The 17,729-nt window shown below is 37.5% G+C and overlaps 1 protein-coding gene across 8 annotated transcripts in view; it reads left to right on the forward strand.

Moving 5' to 3' along the window:
• The window catches only part of NEK4 (NIMA related kinase 4), a 53,395-nt gene extending 35,922 nt beyond the window's left edge, over positions 1-17,473 (forward strand). For 7 of the 8 annotated variants that reach the window (XM_057554055.1, XM_057554052.1, XM_057554054.1 and 4 more), the window contains 3 exons: positions 157-365; positions 846-979; positions 17,165-17,473. In XM_057554055.1, the coding sequence (XP_057410038.1) occupies positions 157-365; positions 846-979; positions 17,165-17,257 (436 nt within the window). In that variant the 3' untranslated portion in view covers positions 17,258-17,473. The remainder of the gene's footprint in view (positions 1-156; positions 366-845; positions 980-17,164) is intronic. The other variant, XM_007174760.3, reaches the window with a different exon arrangement.
• Positions 17,474-17,729: the final 256 nt, after the last annotated feature.

Genomic DNA, 17,729 nt, shown 5'->3' on the forward strand with positions numbered 1-17,729 from the left:
TGTCCAGAGTTTAAACTTATTTGTGGAAGGGTTCTGTCTGTAGGAGCGTACTTGCTCATTGGAAAGCAGAACTTCCTAAAGGTTGTTTTGTATCTAATTTCTAATGAAAAATTCTCATGAAGCCAATTAATAACAAGAGAATTTTTTCTTTTTCAGGAAAGGTCATACAAATGAAATGAGTGACTTGGTACAATTGATGACACAGACCCTGAAGTTGGACTCTAAAGAGAGCTATGAAGATCTCCTGGTACCAGAGCCAGTGTCAGAATTTAAACTTCATCGGAAGTATCGGGACACGCTGATACTTCATGGGAAAGTTGCAGAGGGGGCGGAGGAACTCCATTTTAAAGAGCTACCTTCAGGTGGTCAGTTTATTGTTTTACACCAAGCTGGAGAGCATATGTTTACTGGAGAAATGTATCAAACTAAGGAGCTTAATGCTTGCAAATTTTTTTGGTTTTTTAAATTATTTCATTTGGATATCTCCATAAAAAAATATATCTTATTTTATGTAACAGTTGTATTCCTGAAAAGTTGAATGAAAATTGATTTTTAAAAATAAATGTAAATAAATACATGTTTGGAATTTTTCATGTGGACTTTCTTCAAATTAGACAATTTGTAGTTTTTAGATTTAGGAGATGGTGATGAGACATGAAGCGTAAGTTCATATATACATTTTAGTCATTAAAAATACATGAACTCTTAAACTAAACTCTTGTCAAAGTGAAAAGAATCTTAACATGACAAGATTACCAGGAAAAAAAAGAAAAAAAAAATTGTGTTCTTCTTGCTGCAGTGGTGAAAGTGTTTACTTTTTCCCTGTTGTTGTTATTGCTTTTTAGCTATCGTGCCAGGTTCTGAAAAAATCAGAAGAATAGTTGAAGTCTTGAGAGCTGATGTAATTCGGGGCCTGGGGATTCAGCTTTTAGAGCAGGTGTATGATATTTTGGAAGAGGAGGATGAATTGGAAAGAGAGGTGAGTGTTCCATTAGCTGTGTCAGCTGCTTATGCTATGGAATTTTTTTAATGGCCTTTTGAAATATAATTTACATACCATACATTTTACCCATTTAAAATATACAATTCAGTGGTTTTTAATATGTTCACAGAGTTGTACAACCATCACCACATCAATGTTAGAACATTTAATTATCCCCAAAAGAAACCCTGTACCCACTGTCCCTCCCCATTGTCCTATAGGCCTTTCACCCCTAAGCAACCGCTAATATTTCTGTCTCTATATCTGCCTATTCTGGGCATTTCATTTAAATACAGTTGTACAAAACTGTGTGGTCCTTTGTGACTGATATCTTTCATTTAGCGTTATGTTTTTTAGATTCATCCATGTTGTAGGGCACATCACGTACTTCATTCTTTTATATGGCTGAATAGTATTCCATTGTATGGCTATACCACATTTTGTTTATCTATTCACCAGCTGATAAACAGGTTGTTTCCACTTTTTAAAAAATTAGTTTATTTATTTATTTATTTTTGGCTGCGTTGGGTGTTCATTGCTGCGCGCGGGCTTTCTCTAGTTGTGGAGAGCGGGGGCTGCTCTTCGTTGCAGTGCACAGGCTTCTCATTGCGGTGGCTTCTCTTATTGTGGAGCATGGGCTCTAGGCGTGTGGGCTTCAATAGGTGTGGCACACGGGCTCAGTTGTTGTGGCTTACGGGCTCTAGAGCGCAGGCTCAGTAGTTGTGGTGCACAGGCTTAGTTGCTCCGCGGCGTATGGGATCTTCCTGGATCAGGGCTCGAACCTGTGTCCCCTGCATTGACAGGCGGATTCTTAAGCACTGTGCCAACAGGGAAGCCCTGCTAAGTGTTTTTATGATGAAAAGGTGTTGGGTTTGTCAAATGCTTTCTATTTAGATGATCACGTGGCTTTCTTTTTATATTCTGTTGATATGGTGTGTTGCATTAATTGGTTTTTCGATGTTAAATCATCCTTGTATTCCTGAGATAAATCCCACTTGGTCATTGTGTATACTGCTTCTTATATGTTGCTAGAGTCATGTTTCTAGTATTTTGTTGAGCGTTTTTGTGTCTGTGTTCACATGAGATATTGGTCTTCAGTTTTGTTTTCTTGTGATATTTTTATTGGTTTTGTTATCAGGGTAATACTGGCCTCAGAATGAGTTGGGGAGTTTCCCTCATCTTTTTTGGGAAGAATTAGTGAAGAACTGGTATTAATTCTTCTTGAAATGTTTGCTAGAATTCACCAATGAAGGCATCTGGGTGGACCTGAGCTTTTCTTTGTGGGTAGTTTTTTGATAATAAATTCCATGTCTTTACTTACTATATTCAGATTATTTGTTCTTCTCTTTCTAAAATTTGTGTCTTTCTAGGAATTTGTCCTTTTCAACTAAGTTATCTAATTGGCATACAATTTTTTTTTGAATTTTTGAATTTTATTTTATTTATTTTTTTATATAGCAGGTTCTTATTAGTCATCAATTTTATACACATCAGTGTATACATGTTAATCCCAATCGCCCAATTCATCACACCCCCACCCCCACCCCCCTGCCGCTTTCCCCCCTTGGTGTCCATACGTTTGTTATCTACATCTGTGTCTCAATTTCTTCCCTGCAAACCAGTTCATCTATACCATTTTTCTAGGTTCCACATATATGCATTAATATACGATATTTGTTTTTCTCTTTCTGACTTACTTCACTCTGTATGACAGTCTCTAGATCCATCCACGTCTCAACAAATGACCCAATTTTGTTCCTTTTTATGGCTGAGTAATATTCCATTGTATATATGTACCACATCTTCTTTATCCAGTCATCTGTCGACGGGCATTTAGGTTGCTTCCATGACCTGGCTATTGTAAATAGTGCTGCAATGAACATTGGGGTGCATGTGTCTTTTTGAATTATGGTTTTCTCTGGGTATATGCCCAGTAGTGGGATTGCTGGATCATATGGTAATTCTATTTTTAGTTTTTTAAGGAACCTCCCTACTGTTCTCCATAGTGGCTGTATCAATTTACATTCCCACCAACAGTGCAAGAGGCTTCCCTTTTCTCCACACCCTCTCCAGCATTTGTTGTTTGTAGATTTTCTGATGTTGCCCATTCTAACTGGTGTGAGGTGATACCTCATTGTAGTTTTGATTTGCATTTCTCTAATAATTAGTGGTGTTGAGCAGCTTTTCATGTGCTTCTTGGCCATCTGTATGTCTTCTTTGGAGAAATGTCTATTTAGGTCTTCTGCCCATTTTTGGATTGGGTTGTTTGTTTTTTTAATATTGAGCTGCATGAGCTGTTTATATATTTTGGAGATTAATCTTTTGTCCGTTGATTCATTTGCAAATATTTTCTCCCATTCTGAGGGTTGTCTTTTTGTCTTGTTTATGGTTTCCTTTGCTGTGCAAAAGCTTTGAAGTTTCATTAGGTCCCATTTGTTTATTTTTGGTTTTATTTCCATTTCTCTAGAAGCTGGGTCAAAAAAGATCTTGCTGTGATTTATGTCAAAGAGTGTTCTTCCTATGTTTTCCTCTAAGAGTTTTATAGTGTCCGGTCTTACATTTAGGTCTCTAATCCATTTTGAGTTTATTTTTGTGTATGGTGTTAGGGAGTGTTCTAATTTCATTCTTTTACATGTAGCTGTCCAGTTTTCCCAGCACCACTTATTGAAGAGGCTGTCTTTTCTCCATTGTATATCCTTGCCTCCTTTGTCATAGATTAGTTGACCATAGGTGCGTGGGGTTATCTCTGGGCTTTCTATCCTGTTCCATTGATCTGTATTTCTGTTTTTGTGCCAGTACCATATTGTCTTGATTACTGTAGCTTTGTAGTATAGTCTGAAGTCAGGGAGTCTGATTCTTCCAACTCCGTTTTTTTCCCTCATGACTGCTTTGGCTATTTGGGGTCTTTTGTGTCTCCATACAAATGTTAAGATTTTTTTGTTCTAGTTCCGTAAAAAATGCCATTGGTAATTTGATAGGGATTGCATTGAATCTGTAGATTGCTTTGGATAGTATAGTCATTTTCACAATGTTGATTCTTCCAATCCAGGAACATGGTATATCTCTCCATCTGTTGGTATCATCTTTAATTTCTTTCAACAGTGTCTTATAGTTTTCTGCATACAGGTCTTTTGTCTCCCTAGGTAGGTTTATTCCTAGGTATTTTATTCTTTTTGTTGCAGTGGTAAATGGGAGTGTTTCCTTAATTTCTCTTTCAGAGTTTTCATCATTAGTGTATAGGAATGCAAGAGATTTCTGTGCATTAATTTTGTATCCTGCAACTTTACCAAATTCATTGATTAGCTCTAGTAGTTTTCTGGTGGCATCTTTAGGATTCTCTATGTATAGTATCATGTCATCTGCAAACAGTGACAGTTTTACTTCTTCTTTTCCAATTTGTATTCCTTTTATTTCTTTTTCTTCTCTGATTGCTGACACTAGGACTTCCAAAACTATGTTGAATAATAGCGGTGAAAGTGGACATCCTTCTCTTGTTCCTGATCTTAGAGGAAATGCTTTCAGTTTTCCACTATTGAGAATGATGTTTGCTGTGGGTTTGTCATATATGGCCTTTATTATGTTGAGGTAGGTTCCCTCTATGCCCATTTTCTGGAGAGTTTTTATCATAAGTGGGTGTTGAATTTTGTCAAAAGCTTTTTCTGCATCTATTGAGATGATCATATGGTTTTTATTCTTCAATTTGTTAATATGGTGTATCACATTGATTGATTTGTGTATATTGAAGAATCCTTGCATCCCTGGGATAAATCCCACTTGATCATGGTGTGTGATCCTTTTAATGTGTTGTTGGATTCTGTTTGCTAGTATTTTGTTGAGGATTTTTGCATCTATATTCATCAGTGATATTGGTCTGTAATTTTCTTTTTTTGTAGTGTCTTTGTCTGGTTTTGGTATCAGGGTGATGGTGGCCTCATAGAATGAGTTTGGGAGTGTTCCTTCCTCTGCAATTTTTTGGAAGAGTTTGAGAAGCATAGGTGTTAGCTCTTCTCTAAATGTTTGATAGAATTCACCTGTGAAGCCATCTGGTCCTGGACTTTTGTTTGTTGGAAGATTTTTAATCACAGTTTCAATTTCATCACTTGTGATTGGTCTGTTCATATTTTCTATTTCTTCCTGGTTCAGTCTTGGAAGGTTATACCTTTCTAAGAATTTGTCCATTTCTTCCAGGTTGTCCATTTTATTGGCATAGAGTTGCTTGTAGTAGTCTATTAGGATGCTTTGTTTTTCTGTGGTGTCTGTTGTAACTTCTCCTTTTTCATTTCTAATTTTATTGATTTGAGTCCTCTCCCTCTTTTTCTTGATGAGTCTGGCTAATGGTTTATCAATTTTGTTTATCTTCTCAAAGAACCAACTTTTAGTTTTATTGATCTTTGCTATTGTTTTCTTTGTTTCTATTTCATTTATTTCTGCTCTGATCTTTATGATTTCTTTCCTTCTGCTAACTTTGGGTTTTGTTTGTTCTTCTTTCTCTAGTTCCTTTAGGTGTAATGTTAGATTGTTTATTTGAGATTTTTCTTGTTTCTTGAGGTAGGCTTGTATAGCTATAAACTTCCCTCTTAGAACTGCTTTTGCTGCATCCCATAGGTTTTGGATCGTCGTGTTTTCATTGTCATTTGTCTCTAGGTATTTTTTGATTTCCTTTTTGATTTCTTCAGTGACCTCTTGGTTATTTAGTAACGTATTGTTTAGCCTCCATGTTTGTGTTTTTTACGATTTTTTCCCTGTAATTCATTTCTAATCTCATAGCGTTGTGGTCAGAAAAGATGCTTGATATGATTTCAGTTTTCTTAAATTTACTGAGGCTTGATTTGTGACCCAAGATGTGATCTATCCTGGAGAATGTTCCATGCGCGCTTGAGAAGAAAGTGTAATCTGCTGTTTTTGGATGGAATGTCCTATAAATATCAATTAAATCTATCTGGTCTATTGTGTCATTTAAAGCTTCTGTTTCCTTATTTATTTTCATTTTGGATGATCTGTCCATTGGTGTAAGTGAGGTGTTAAAGTCCCCCACTATTATTGTGTTACTGTTGATTTCCTCTTTTATAGCTGTTAGCAGTTGCTTTATGTATTGAGGTGCTCCTATGTTGGGTGCATATATTTTTATAATTGTTATATCTTCTTCTTGGGTTGATCCCTTGGTCATTATGTAGTGTCCTTCCTTGTCTCTTGTAGCATTCTTTATTTGAAAGTCTATTTTGTCTGATATGAGTATTGATACTCCAGCTTTCTTTTGATTTCCATTTGCATGGAATATCTTTTTCCATCACCTCACTTTCAGTCTGTATGTGTCCCTAGGTGTGAACTGGGTCTCTTGGAGACAGCATATATATGGGTCTTGTTTTTGTATCCATTCAGCAAGCCTGTGTCTTTTGGTTGGAGCATTTAATCCATTCACGTTTAAGGTAATTATCGATATGTATGTTCCTATGAGCATTTTGTTAATTGTTTTGGGTTTGTTTTTGTAGGTCCTTTTCTTCTCTTGTGTTTCCCACTTAGAGAAGTTCCTTTAGCATTTGTTGTAGAGCTGGTTTGGTGGTGCTGAATTCTCTTAGCTTTTGCTTGTCTGTAAAGCTTTTGATTTCTCCATTGAACCTGAATGAGATCCTTGTCGGGTAGAGTAATCTTGGTTGTAGGTTCTTCCCTTTCATCACTTTAAGTATATCATGCCACTCCCTTCTGGCTTGTAGAGTTTCTGCTGAGAAATCAGCTGTTAACCTTATGGGAGTTCCCTTGTTTGTTATTTGTCATTTTTCCCTTGCTGTTTTCAATAATTTTTCTTTGTCTTTAATTTTTGCCAACTTGATTACTATGTGTCTCGGCGTGTTTCTCCTTGGGTTTATCCTGTATGGGACTCTCTGCCCTTCCTGGACTTGGGTGGCTATTTCCTTTCCCATGTTAGGGAAGTTTTCGACTATAATCTCTTCAAATATTTTCTCGGGTTCTTTCTCTCTCTTCTCCTTCTGGGACCCCTATAATGTGAATGTTGTTGCATTTAATGTTATCCCAGAGGTCTCTTAGGCTGTCTTCATTTCTTTTCATCCTTTTTTCTTTATTCTGTTCCACAGCAGTGAATTCCACCATTCTGTCTTCCAGGTCACTTATCCGTTCTTCTGCCTCAGTTATTCTGCTATTGATTCATTCTAGTGTAGTTTTCATTTCAGATATTGTGTTGTTCCTCTCTGTTTGTTTGTTCTTTAATTCTTCTAGGTCTTTGTTAAACATTTCTTACATCTTCTCGATCTTTGCCTCCATACTTTTTCCGAGGTCCTGGATCATCTTCACTATCATTATTCTGAATTCTTTTTCTGGATGGTTGCCTATCTCTATTTCATTTAGTTGTTTTTCTGTGGTTTTGTCTTGTTCCTTCATCTGGTACATAGCCCTCTGCCTTTTCATCTTGTCTATCTTTCTGTGAATGTGGTTTTTGTTCCACAGGCTGCAGGATTGTAGTTCTTCTTGCTTCTGCTGTTTGCCCTCTGGTGGATGAGGCTTTCTAAGAGGCTTGTGCAAGTTTCCTGATGGGAGGGACTGGTGGTGGGTAGAGCTGGCTGTTGCTCTGGTGGGCAGAGCTCAGTAAAACTTTCATCCCCTTTACTGCTGATGGGTGGGGCTGGGTTCCCTCCCTGTTGGTTGTTTGGCCTGAGGCAACCCAACACTGGAGCCTACCTGGGCTCTTTAGTGGGGCTAATGGCAGACTCTGGGAGGGCTCATGCCAAGGAGTACTTCCCAGAACTTCTGCTGCCAGTGTCCTTGTCCCCACGGTGATCCACAGCCACCCCCCGCCTCTGCAGGAGACTCTCCAACACTAGCAGGTAGGTCTGGTTCAGTCTCCCCTGGGGTCACTGCTCCTTCCCCTGGGTCCCGATGCACACACTACTTTGTGTGTGCCCTCCAAGAGTGGAGTCTCTGTTTCCCCCAGTTCTGTCGAAGTCCTGCAATCAATTCCCACTAGGCTTCAAAGTCTGATTCTCTAGGAATTCCTCCTCCTGTTGCCGGACCCCCAGGTTGGGAAGCCTGACATGGGGCTCAGAACCTTCAGTCCAGTGGGTGGACTTCTGTGGTATAAGTGTTCTCCAGTCTGTGCGTCACCCACCCAGCAGTTATGGGATTTGATTTTACTGTGATTGTGCCCCTCCTACCATCTCACTTTGGCTTCTCCTTTGTCTTTTGGTGTGGGGTATCTTTTTTGGTGGGTTCCAGTGTCTTCCTGTCAATGATTGTCCAGCAGCTAGTTGTGATTCTGGTGTTATCACAAGAGGGAGTGAGAGCACGGCCTTCTACTCTGCCATCTTGGTTCAGGGCCCACACACTGGCATACAATTATTAATAGAAATTCTTTTTAATATTTTTTATTTCTGTAAGGTTGGTTGTTTAGGAGTGTATTGTTTAATTTCCACATATTTTTGCACAAATATATTACATTTTTCTACTTTATAGGTTCAACAGTGTATTATATACATGCTGGTTTTTCAAATTACAGTAAAATACACATAACTTCAAATTTATCATTTTAACCATTTTTAAGTATTTGGTTCAGTGGCCTTAAGTATGTTTACATTATTGTACAAACATTACCACCATCCATCTCCAGAACTTTTTGCATTTTGCAAAACTGAAACTCTGTACCAATTAAACAAAAACTCCCCACTTACCCCTCCTACCAGCTCCTGGTAACCACCATTCTAATTTCTGTGTGTATGAATGTAACTACTCTAAGCCTTGATACAAAGCCTAAACACAGCATCTAGGAAAAGTAAAACTCGCCTGTAAAGAAAACTTCAGGCCCAGATGGCTTTGCTGGTGAATTCTTTCAATCATCTAAGGAAGAAATAACACAAATCCTACACAAATTCTTTAGAAAACAGAAAAAGAAGGGACATTTCCCATTTCTCCCCATAAGACCAGAACAACCGTGATACCAAAACCCAACAAGGACACTACATGAAAAAAACATGAGACCAGTATCTCTCATGAACACCTTAATCATCTAGTATTTTGTTGAAGATTTTTTCATCAGTGGTCATAAGGGATATTAGTCTATATTTTTCTTTTCCTATAGTGTCCCTGTTTGGCCCTAGCACCAGCAATGCTGGCCTCATAAATGAGCCAGGAAGTGCTCCTTCCTCATTAACTCTCTGAAGAGTTTGAGAAGGATTGGTATCAGTTCCTGTCCAAATGTTTGGCAGAATTCACCAGCAAAGGTCCAGGGCCTTTGCTTGTTAGGAGGTTTAGATTACTGATTCAGTCTCCTTGCTAGTTATGGGGATATTCAGATTTTCTATTTCTTAATGATTCAGTTTTGGTAGGTTTTATGTTTCTTGGAATTTGTCCATTTTGTCAAGGTTATGCAACTTGTTGGTGTACAATTGTTCATAGTACTTTCTTAGAATCCTTTTTATTTCTTTTTATTAGAGTGGCAGTAACGTCCCAAATCCATTTCAGATTTTAGTATTTTGAGTTTTTTTTTTCTTAGTATAGCTAAAGGTTTGTCCATTTTGTTCATCTTTCTGAAGAACCAACTTTTGCTTTTATTGATTTTTTTCTATTTTTCTGTTCTCAATTATATTCATCTCAGCTGTAATCTTATTATTTCCTTCCTTCTGCTAGTTTTAGGTTTAATTTGTTCTTTTTTCTATTTCTTTAGGCTGCAAAGTTATGTTGTTGACTTGAAATCATTTTTCTTTTTTTAAAAAAAATATTTATTTATTTATTTGGTTGTGTCAGGTCTTAGTTGCGGCACGGTGGGATATTCACTGCCACATGTGGGATCTTCCTTGTGGCATGCGGGATCTTTAGTTGCGGCATGTGAACTCTCAGTTGCAACATGTGAGATCTAGTTCCCTGACCAGGGATTGAACCCAGGCCCCCTGCATTGGGAGCGCAGAGTCTTAGCCACTGGACTACCAGGGAAGTCCCAAAATCTTTTTTCTTTTTTAACATAAGCATTTAGAGCTATAAATTACCCCCTTAGCACTGCTTTTGCTGCGTCTCATAAGTTTTGGTATATTGTTCTCATTTGCATTTGTCTCTCAATATCTTAAATTTCCCTTGTGATTTCTTCTTTGGTGCATTGGAGTGTGTTATTTAATTTCCATAAATGTGTGAATATTCTAGTTTCCTTCTGTCATTGATTTCTAACTTCATCCTGTTGTGGTCAGAGAAGATACTTTGTATGTTCTGTTTAATCTATTGAGACTTAGTTTGTGGCCTAATATATATATCTCTTCTGGAAAATGTTTCATGTGCACTTGAGAAGGATGTGTATCCTATTATTGTTGGGTAGAGTGTTCCCTATATGTCTGTTAGATCTAGTTAGTTTTTGCATTGTTCAACTCCTCTGTTCGTATCTTCTGTCTGGTTGTCCTATCCGTTATTGAGAGTGTGAAGTTTCCAACTATAATTTGTAGAACTGTCTATTTTTTCCTTTAATATTGTCAAATTTAGCGTCAAATATTTTGATGATCTGTTATTAGGTGCATAAATGTTTATAATTATTATATCTTCCTGCCGTATTGATCCTTTTGTTAATGTATAATGTTATTGTGTCTTGTAACCTTTTTTGTCTTCAAGTCTTTTTTGTCTGATATTAGTATAGTCACCCCTGCTCTCTTTTGGTTACTATTTGCATGGGATATCTTTTTCAATCCTTTCATTTTCAATCTGTTTTGGATCTAAAGTCTCTTGTAGAAAGCATATAGTTTTTTTAAAAATTAATTAATTATATTTTTGGCTGCATTGGGTCTTCGTTGCTATGCGCGGGCTTTCTCTAGTTGCGACGAGTGGGGGTTGCTCTTCGTTGAGGTGTGTGGGCTTCTCATTGTGGTGGCTTCTCTTGTTGTGGAGCACGGGCTTTAGGTGCACGGGCTTCAGTAGTTGTGGCACATGGGCTCAGTAGTTGTGGCTCACAGGCTCTAGAGCCCCGGCTCAGTAGTTGTGGCACACAGGCTTTGTTGCTCCGCGGCATGTGGGATCTGCCCGGACCAGGACTCGAACCGTGTCCCCTGCATTGGCAGGCAGATTCTTAACCACTGCGCCACCAGGGAAGCCCCAGAAAGCATAGTTCTGTTAACAGTTCTGCCAATTTCCATCTTTGTGATTGGAGAGTTTAATTCGTTAACACTCAAGCAATTACTGATAAGGAGGAACTTCCATTATTTTGCTGTTTGTTTTCTATATGCTTTATAGCTTTTTCTGTCCCTAATACCCTGTATTACTGCCCTCTTTTATGTTTAGTACTTCTTTTTTTTTGTAGTGAAACATTTTAATTCCCTTTTCATTTCCTTTAGTGTATATTCTATAACTATTTTCTTTGAGGTTACCATGGAGATTACATTTAACATCCTAGTTTTAATACTCAAATCTGAATTTATACCAGCTTAACTTAAAAAATTTGCTGCTTTAAAGCTCTGTCTTCACCCCTTTTGGTTATTGATGTCACAGAATTACATCTTTATGTATTGTGTAACGAAAAACATAAACTAGTAATTGGTTTTTTTTTTTTTTAATGCATTAGTCTCTTAAATTTTGAAGAAAACAAAATGTGGAACAAACCAAAGTTACATTAGTACTAGACTAATAACTTTTTACACTAAATTTTTTTTTACTGTATTAGTGTCTTAAATCATGTAGAAAATAAAAAATGGAATTACAAACCATTGTTATAATACTAGCTTTGATAATTGCCCATGTATTTACCTTTACTGAGACCTTTATTTCTTCATACAGCTTTGTGTTATTGTCTAGTATGCTTTCATATCTACCTGCATGACTTCCTTTGGTATTTCTTGCAGGGCAGGTCTAGTGGTAATAAACTTCTTCATCATTTATCTGGGAATGTCTTAAGTTCTCCCCCACCCAGTTTTATTGAGAAATAATTGATATGTAACACTGTCTTAGTTTAAGGTATACAACATAATGATTTGATATATGTATATACTTTGAAATGATTACCACAATAAGTTTAGTTAGCATCTATCATCTGTCATAAATTTTTTTTTCTTGTGATGAGAACTTTTAAGATCTACTATTAGCAACTTCCAAATGTACAATAGAGTACAATTAACTATAGTTACCATGCTGTATATTATACCCCCAAAACTCACCAGAAGTTTCTATGTTTTTACTACCTTTACCCATTTCCTTCACCCCCACTCCCCACCTCTGGCAACCACCAGTCTGTTGTCTCTTTCTATGAGTTTGGTTTTTTTCAGATTCTGCATGTAACTGAGCTCATACAGTATTTGGCTTTCTCTTTCTGACTTATTTCACTTAGCATAATACCTTCAAGGTCCATCCATGTTGTTGCAGATGGTAAGATTTCCTTCTTTTTTCTTTCACTTTTGCAGGACATTTTTGCCAGATACAGGATTCTTGGTTGACAGTTTTTTTCACTTTGAAAATATCATCCCACTGCCTTTTGGCTTCCAAAGTTTCTGATAAGAAATCTGCTTATTATCTTACTGAGGAATCCCTTGCATGTGAAGAGTTGCTCCTTTCTTGTTGCTTTCAAGCTTGTCTTTGGCATTTGACAGTTTGATTATAATGTGTCTGAATGTGAACTCTTTGTGTTCATCCTACTTGGAGTTTGTTGAGATTCTTTGATGTTTATATTCCTGTCTTTCATCAAACTTGGGAAGTTTCTGGCTATTATTTCTTTAAATAATTTCACTTCCTCTTTTTCTCTTCTTCTGGGACTCCCACAATACCTATGTTAGTCCCTTTAAACCCCTTGGAAGTTGCTTCAGCTGGAGACTATGGTGTTTGTAACAATGTCAATGAGCGTTCAACAGTGGTTGCCTGCCTCTGTGTCTGTCCCTCTGTGATGAGAAGCAGCAATCAGCTGTCAGTACAGAGATCCCTAGTACTTGGAAGACAAGATTCTTATTGCCTACCCTACCCTGGCTCCTATAAGCTATCTACAGGCTGCTCCAGGAATGTTGGACAGCTACCTGCCTCTAGGTAGGGGGGTGCTAAGAGCTGAAATTGACTGGAATTAACCAAAATTTACCATCCAAGCCTTCCTCTGAATGTTTCAAGCCTTTAAGAGACTCCAGAGTCCCAAAATAGTTACATCTGGCAGATTCTGCCGGTGCAATTTTTGTCCATGTGAGGAGATAGATTCCTGGTGCTTCTTCCTCCTCCACCATCTTCTATACATATTGTATTATACAATGCTTTTAAAATCAGTTCAGAGAAGAAAAGGAGAAGCAATTTGTATTTATATTGTTTTTATTTACATAATTACCTTCATCAGTGCTTTTCGTGTTTTCATGTAAATTGGAATTATTGCCTGGGGTCTCTTGCTTTCAGCCAGATGAGCTTCCTTTAGTAGTTCTTGCAAGGCAAGTCTGCTAGTCACAAATTCTGTTTATGTTTATCTGGGAATATCTTTATTTTGCCTTCATTTTTGAAAGATAGCCTTACTGGATATGTGATTCTTAGTTGACAGTTTTTTCTTTGAGTACTTTGAATATGTTATCCCACTGCCTTCTGGCCTTCATTGTTTATGGTAAGTCAGCTGTTAATGTTATTGGGGTTCTCTTGTAAGTACTGAGTCATTTTTCTCTTGCTGCTTTCAAGATTTTCTCCTTGCCTTTGGCTTTCAGCACTTTTACTTTGTTGTTGTTGTTGGAATATTGCTTTTTATTATTTTTTTAAATTTATTTTTTCTTATTGAGATAACATTGGTTTATAACATTATATAAGTTGCATGTGTACAACCTTACATTTTGACTTCTGTATACATTACAGCATCAGGACTTTTACTTTAATGTGTCCATGTGTGGATCTCTTTGAGATGATCCTGCTTAGAGTTCATTGAGATTCCTGGATGTGTAGATTGTTTTTTTAAAATTTGGGAAATTTTCAGCCAATATTCTTCAAATATTTTTTCTGCTTCTTTTCTCTCTCCTCTTCTTCTGGTACTCCCATTATACATGTGCTATTGTGCTTAATGGTGTCTTACATTTCTCTGAAACTGTTCATTTTTCTTCATTTTCTTTTCTCTCTGTTCTTTGGATTGCATAATCTCTGTTGATCTATCTCCAAGCTCACTTATTCTCTATGCCAGTTAAAATATACTGTTTAGCCTCCCAGGTGAATTTTTTCATTTGTTATTGCACTTTTCAACTCCAGAACTTCCATTTGGTTTTTTAATGCCTTCTTTCTCTTCCTCAGTATTCTCTGTTTGATGTGACATTGTCATCATACCTTTCTTTACTTCTGTAATCATGGTTTCCTTTAGTTCTGTGAACATGCTCATAATACCTACTTTGATGTTTTTGTCTGTTAAATCCAACATCTGGTTGCTCTCACAGGCAGTTTCTCTTGCCTGCTTTTATTCTAGTGTATGTGTCGTACTATTCTATTTCTTTGCATGTCTCATAACTTTTTGTTGGAAACTAGACATTTTAGATAATAAATGGTTACAAGTCTGAGTATTGGCCTCCAGTGGTGGGGGGTTGTTATTGTTATTTGCTTGTTTATTTGTTTAGTGATTGGCTGGATTATATTAGTAAAGTCTATGAACCCCTAACCCTGGTCCCCACAGTGTAAAGCCTCTGATGTTGCCCCTAGGGTACAGCCTTGGGTATGTTCACAACTACCTTGGAATGACAGTGGGTTTGGCAGAGCTCTCTTTATTTAGTTATTTATTTATTTTGGCTGTACTGGATCTTAGTTGCAGCATGTGGACTTCTTAGTTGTGGCATGCGGACTTCTTAGTTGCGGCATGAGAATTCTTAGTTGCGGCACACGTGCGGGATCTAGTTCCCCGACCCTGGGGATCAAACCCAGACCCCCTGCCTTGGAAGCATGGAGTCTTACCCACCGGACCATCAGGGAAGTCCCTGGCAGAGCTCTCTTGATGCTCCCTTTCCCAGACCTCACCCAGATGTTTTTTGGTTGCCAGCTGATCGCTTTTATTGTTCTCAGTAATGCCCTGGGGCTACATTGCTCCATAGGCTGATCCAATCAAAGCTGAGCTCCTTTGAAGAGGTAGTTCCCAAGCTTAGTGTTTGAGATTTGTTCTGAACCCAGGGCCCCTCCAGCTTCTTGGTTCTTTTAAAGTAGCTGGTGTACAGTTTAGCCTATATATCCAATGCACCTAGTACTAATCTGCTCCCAGTTGCCTTTCACCACTACCTCCAGTTTTTGAGAGCACCCTTAGGCTTGAATTCTCCACACTCTGTTCCAAATGAAGTCGGTTCATTAAAGACTTGGTGCTTATTTTATGTCTTGCTTCTACCCCCAGGCAAAATCTGGGAGCACAGCTCGGGAGCTGGGAGTGGGAACAGTAGCTTGCTTGTCTCTGAGTGATACCCCCACTTAGGAAGCTCAGAGGGGGTGAGAGGCAGTAGCATCTGGTCTTCTTGGCATGCTTCACCCAGCATGCAAACTTCACTTTATGGTCTAGGGCAAAGGTGATTGGGGTCCCTGTATTTTCAGTGGCCCTGTGGTCAAGATAGAGCCTCTATCCTACATGTCTGAGCTGGGCATAAAAAAGAAGCTACCACCTCTTGGCTGCACTCTCCCAAAGCTTACTGTCACCATCAGGTATTGGGGGCAGGATGAAATATGCCGATGTCCTGCCCCTCCCAGGAAGATAGCCTCCCAACTAGGAGTTAGGGGGAAAGAAGTTTCTTGACTTCACCAGTGTAGTGAAGTTTTTGTCTCACTGAGCTGGAGTGGGGAGGGAGACATTTCATTTTAATTCAGTTCACTGACCCTCATTGTTCTTAGTAGCTTTACTGTTTTTAACTGAGTTTTAGTAGATTTTCTTGAAAAAAAAAAAAAAGGGTCCCTATTTGCTATATGCCCTTATGACCATTTCCAGAGACTTTAAATGGTTGGTTTTTTAAATATTTTCACCAGTTTCACTGAAGAGGGGTCTGCAGAGCTTCTCACGCTGTCATGCTGGATGTGGAACCAATTAGGATTACATTTTATTTTTCTTTTAAAATTTATTTATTTTATTTATTTATTTTTGGCTGCATGGGGTCTTTGTTGCTGTGTGCAGGCTTTCTCTAGTTTCAGTGAGCGGGGGCTATTCTCCGTTGTGGTGTGTGGGCTTCTCATTGTGGTGGCTTCTTTTGTTGCGGAGCATGGGCTCTAGGCGCAGTCTTCAGTAGTTGTGGCTCTCAGGCTCTAGAGTGCAGGTTCAGTAGTTGTGGCGCATGGGCTTAGTTGCTCCGCGGCATGTGGGATCTTCCCGGACCAGGGCTCGAACCTGTGTCCCCTGTATTGGCAAGAGGATTCTTAACCACTGTGCCACCAGGGAAGCCCCAGGATTACATTTTAGATTTAGTTGTTATGTCTCCTTTAATCTGGAACAGTTACTGAGTCTTTGTTTTTCATGACCTTGACGTTTTTGAAGAGTATAGGCCATGTGTTTTATAACATGCCCCTCAGATTGCGTGTGTTTGATGTTTCCTCATGAATAGATCCAGATTATGCATTTTTGGTAGGAATACCACAGAGGTGATGTTGTGTCCTTCTCAGTTCATTGTATCAGGAAGTGCATGACATCTGTTTAACATATTATTAAATGTTATTTCAATTTCAGGCATTTCTTTCAACAGACATACTTTGAGTATCAAATAGTTCTTTTTTTTTTTTTTTGATTACTAGTCAGTTTGAATTTTATGTTAATTGGTTGTATTATTTTGTAAATGCCTTTACTGAGTTATCTATGGGATTGATTTTGTTTTATCAATTCTAATATTCTGGTTTTTTTGCCTTCAATTAATTTATTTTCTCCATTTCATGTGTGTGATATGCAATGGAATGTCTAGGTTTCTGATAAGGATAACAGGTGTTTGGTGGCTTTTTTTTTTTAATTTTTATTGGAGTATAGTTGCTTTACAATCTAATATTTTAATATTGCTGTGTTTTATTGATTTCAAGAGCTCTTTATACATTAATGGTATTAATTCTTTGGCATGTAGCAAATATTTTCCTTAGTTTATTGTTTGCTCTTTAATTTCTTATGACTATTTTTTGGTATCTTAACATTTAAAATTTTTATGTAAACAGAACTATTAGTATTCTCCCATAAGGTTTCTGCTCTTGGTATCATGCTTAGAATAGCCCTTTTAAGGTTACGGAAATATTTTTTTCTACTATATACTGATTTTTTTTTTTTTTATGTTTCCCAAATAGGTACTTTTGCGGGAGCACATGGGTGAAAAGTATGTGACTTACAATGTGAAAGCTCGCCAGTTAAAATTTTTTGAAGATAATGTAAAATTTTGATAATTTACGTAATCTGCTGCCAGAGTGAAACTATTTTCAAAGGTTTTTGGCTTAAACAAAAACAAACAAACCTATAATAATGACTGGAGGCCATTCACCATCCTTATATTTTTTGGGCCTTTTTTTACTAGAAAAAAATTGGACAGAGTAATATGAAGCAAGCTTATTACAAAAGAAAAAAACCTTTGGCTATCTTATTCTCTTTATGAGAATAAAGATGTTTATTGTACGATGTTTATTTGGTTACTGTTTACTGAGCCTTAAACCAACTTGATATCGAGAACTATTTTTTTTTAAGGTACTTATTAGCTTGAATACAGGGATATAACATACTGGATTGGAAGTTTTATATTATACTATAGTGACGAAAGCAATAGGAGAAATAAATGACATATATCCAGTGATACTACTTTTTACTGTTAATAACCTTAAGTAGAAGTTGATAAATTATTTTTTTTATAATTCTGGGAGT

Source organism: Balaenoptera acutorostrata, chromosome 10, assembly GCF_949987535.1.
Source record: "Balaenoptera acutorostrata chromosome 10, mBalAcu1.1, whole genome shotgun sequence".
Lineage (NCBI taxonomy): Eukaryota > Metazoa > Chordata > Mammalia > Artiodactyla > Balaenopteridae > Balaenoptera > Balaenoptera acutorostrata.